Genomic DNA, 3,228 nt, shown 5'->3' on the forward strand with positions numbered 1-3,228 from the left:
TGAATAACCTTACAAATGTCCCCTTCGGCTTTGCCTTTTTTATGGAGATTAAAAAAAGCATATGTTAAGACATACGAGTGTGAGACTTTTAAATTATCTCTTTGTAGCTATGCTAATACCGTAAGTGGGAACTTATAGAAAAATATACAGTGACACATACTTTCAAGAAACATTACAGGTGTTCCCATTGCAGTTATTTGGCTATTACTAGTGAGGAATTTCCAGAGATGTTAAGCAATACAGGTGATAAACCTTACAAGTGTTCTCTCTGTAGTTGTTCATGTACTTATAAATGGAGTTTAAAAGCTCATATGGTAATTCACACAGGTGAAAAACCTTATAAGTGTTCCATGTGCAGCTATGCGTGTAGCCAAAGTGGAAATTTGAAAACATATGTTGACGCATACAGGTGAAAAACCTTATAAGTGCTCTCTGTGCAGCTACACGTGTACTGTCAGTGGCAGTTTAAAAAAGCATATGTTGATGCATACGGGTGAGAAGCCTTATACGTGTTCCCTTTGCAGCTTTGCGAGTGCTGTAAGCAGTAGTTTAAAAAGGCACATGTTAAGGCATACAGATGAAAAACCTTTCAAGTGTTCCTTTTGTAACTATTCTAGTTACACAAGTGGAAATTTACAAAAACACATAATGATGCATACGGGTGAAAATTCTTACAGGTGTTTCATTTGCGATTATGCGACTGTTCATAGTGGAGATTTAAAAAAGCATATGTTAAGACATACGGGTGAAAAACCTTATAAGTGCTCCCAGTGCAGCTATACATGTACTCAAAAAGAGAATTTGAAAAAACATATAGCAAGACATACAGGTGAAAAGCCTCACAAGTGTTCTCTTTGTAGTTATGCGACTGCTTACAATGAAGCCTTAAAAATTCATATGTTAAAACATACGAATGAAATTCCCTACATGTGTTCTCTTTGCAGATTTACTACTGCGTATAATGGAGGTTTAAAAAAACATATGTTAAGACATACAGGTGAAAAGCCCTATAAGTGCTCCCAGTGTAACTATGCATGTTCTGTAAGTGTGTCTTTGAAAAGACATATGTTAAGGCATACAGGCGAGAAACCTTACAAGTGTTCCCTTTGCAGCTTTCTGACTGCTTATAGTGGACATTTAAAAAGACATATGTTAATACATACGGGTGAAAAACCTTATAAGTGCTCCCAGTGCAGCTATACATGTACTCAAAAAGAGCATTTGAAAAAACATATATCAAGGCATACTGGTGAAAAACCCTACAAGTGTTCCTTTTGCATGTATGAGACTGCTTATAGTGGAGCCCTAAAAAGGCATATGTCAAGACATACTAGTGAAAATCCTTATAAGTGTTCTCTTTGCAGCTATGAAAGTGCTGATAGTAGACAATTTAAAATGCATATGCAAAAGCATAAAGTAGAAAACCCGTAAATAGAAAACATACATTAACTGCATGTAAAAAACCTAGTATGTACTGTGAGATTGCAAGTTTCCTTTGCAGGTATGCGAGTACTGACAGTGACACTTAAAAAGCATATGCAAAGGGAAACTGTTCACATGTTTTGTTTAACATCATTCAACTAACACACCGAAATGAAGTGAAATATTTAGGAATCCACATCAATAGGTGATAAACATGGTGAACCCACCTTTGGAAATTTTTCAGTTCCTCAAGTTAAGGTCTTTGGATGCTAATCAACCATTGTGTTTTTAATATTGTTCATATTGTAAGTAGTAATATATAAGTTACAAACACTGGCAAAATTGTAACTTTCGCACCACTGCCTTACAAACATTAAAAAAACTCAGTGGATTATTTTATTATTAGCATATTATAATCAGCGGTAACTTATTTAAATTTCAGTTTACTTGAAATTTACAATGTCCACACTCCATTATTCATTATATAGTTTATTTCTCGTACTTTATGGTAAGTTTAACTTTGACCATTACAAAAATTCTAATGAACTATAAATAATTAATTGTGTAGGATATTAAATTTATGTCTTTCAATCGCATAGAATAACGGAAGAATTTGTTTTAGTTCTAGGTAACACCCAAATTGTTGTAATCTTAAGTCTGCCATTTACTGAAACACACCTTTATTATTAATCACATGTATTATCGGACTTCAGTAGGCCTGTACATTTTCATAGAAGACATTTCGGTACAGTTTACAGTATGTCCAGTCTATATTGCTACCTACGTTTTTCAGTGTTTCTCAGCAAAATACTGATGTCTACTAACGTCTGAGTGAATCAAACAGGTGAAGTAACAGCTCGACTGGTACTTGCACTGTAATACATCAGTGTGTAATTCTTATTCAATATCATACCACATATGAATGTCATAGCAATAGTGATCAAGGTTGACGTCCTATTTGTAAGAATTTGGAACTACTACCACGGAAAGAAGCGTGATTATGTTCAGTAAAGTGATACTGGCTTAAAATTTAAAATTAGTTTAGAGAGGATTACGAGTCTAGGAAAAGTTATAACAATTGCATATTATCTATTAACGAAACAACTGTCTGTCATATGTCTAATAAACCCAATATGGAAGATACATTCAGCCAGTTATTTTTACTACCATACTCCCTCCCATTTCCCTATAATGTACAATAAACCTGCAGGCTGCAAGTGCATGATGTTCTACAAGTTCCAAATTCTTATTCAACACCTACGGTCGTCCAAATTCTTATTCAACTTCAATGGTCGACCTGGAAATTTCTAAAATCGACACTACGTATGGGGTTTGACTTACCTATATTAGGAGGAACAAACTAAAATAAAACTGTAGAATGCATTATCTTCTTTATGAGATTATTAAAAATGGAATTCACTATAGAACTGACTAATAAAACTATAAACAATTAAATGTAGCTGTAAAAATGAGATTTTATAATGTACTTGTACGTTACCAGTACGATATAATACTAGATAAAATGTGGCAAACAGCTCTTTTTAAGCATAAAAAATAAATAGATCAGTTATTAAGTTTTTTAGTTTTAACAGAATTCAAGATCACATTAGTATCACATACAAATGTTACTTTTTTGACATAGGCTACCTACTGTATATGGCTTATATTGATTCCCTAAACATAAATTTAAATGAAAAGTACGTAGATAGTAAGGTTTACTCATTTTTATGTTGTTGGCTGCCAAACTTTATATCTTCTGAACTGGTTTGATTTATAATATATTTTAATAAAAGTAACTGTTTAAGA

The 3,228-nt window shown here is 33.2% G+C and overlaps 1 protein-coding gene across 1 annotated transcript; it reads left to right on the forward strand.

Moving 5' to 3' along the window:
* The first annotated feature begins 237 nt into the window (after positions 1–237).
* On the forward strand, positions 238–2,565 carry LOC124366947 (zinc finger protein 431-like). Its single transcript, XM_046823566.1, has one exon. The coding sequence runs from the start codon at positions 394–396 to the stop codon at positions 1,429–1,431; it is 1,038 nt and encodes a 345-aa protein (XP_046679522.1). The 5' UTR covers positions 238–393; the 3' UTR covers positions 1,432–2,565.
* Positions 2,566–3,228: the final 663 nt, after the last annotated feature.

The sequence above is a fragment of the Homalodisca vitripennis genome, chromosome 7, assembly GCF_021130785.1.
Source record: "Homalodisca vitripennis isolate AUS2020 chromosome 7, UT_GWSS_2.1, whole genome shotgun sequence".
Classification (NCBI taxonomy): Eukaryota; Metazoa; Arthropoda; class Insecta; order Hemiptera; family Cicadellidae; genus Homalodisca; species Homalodisca vitripennis.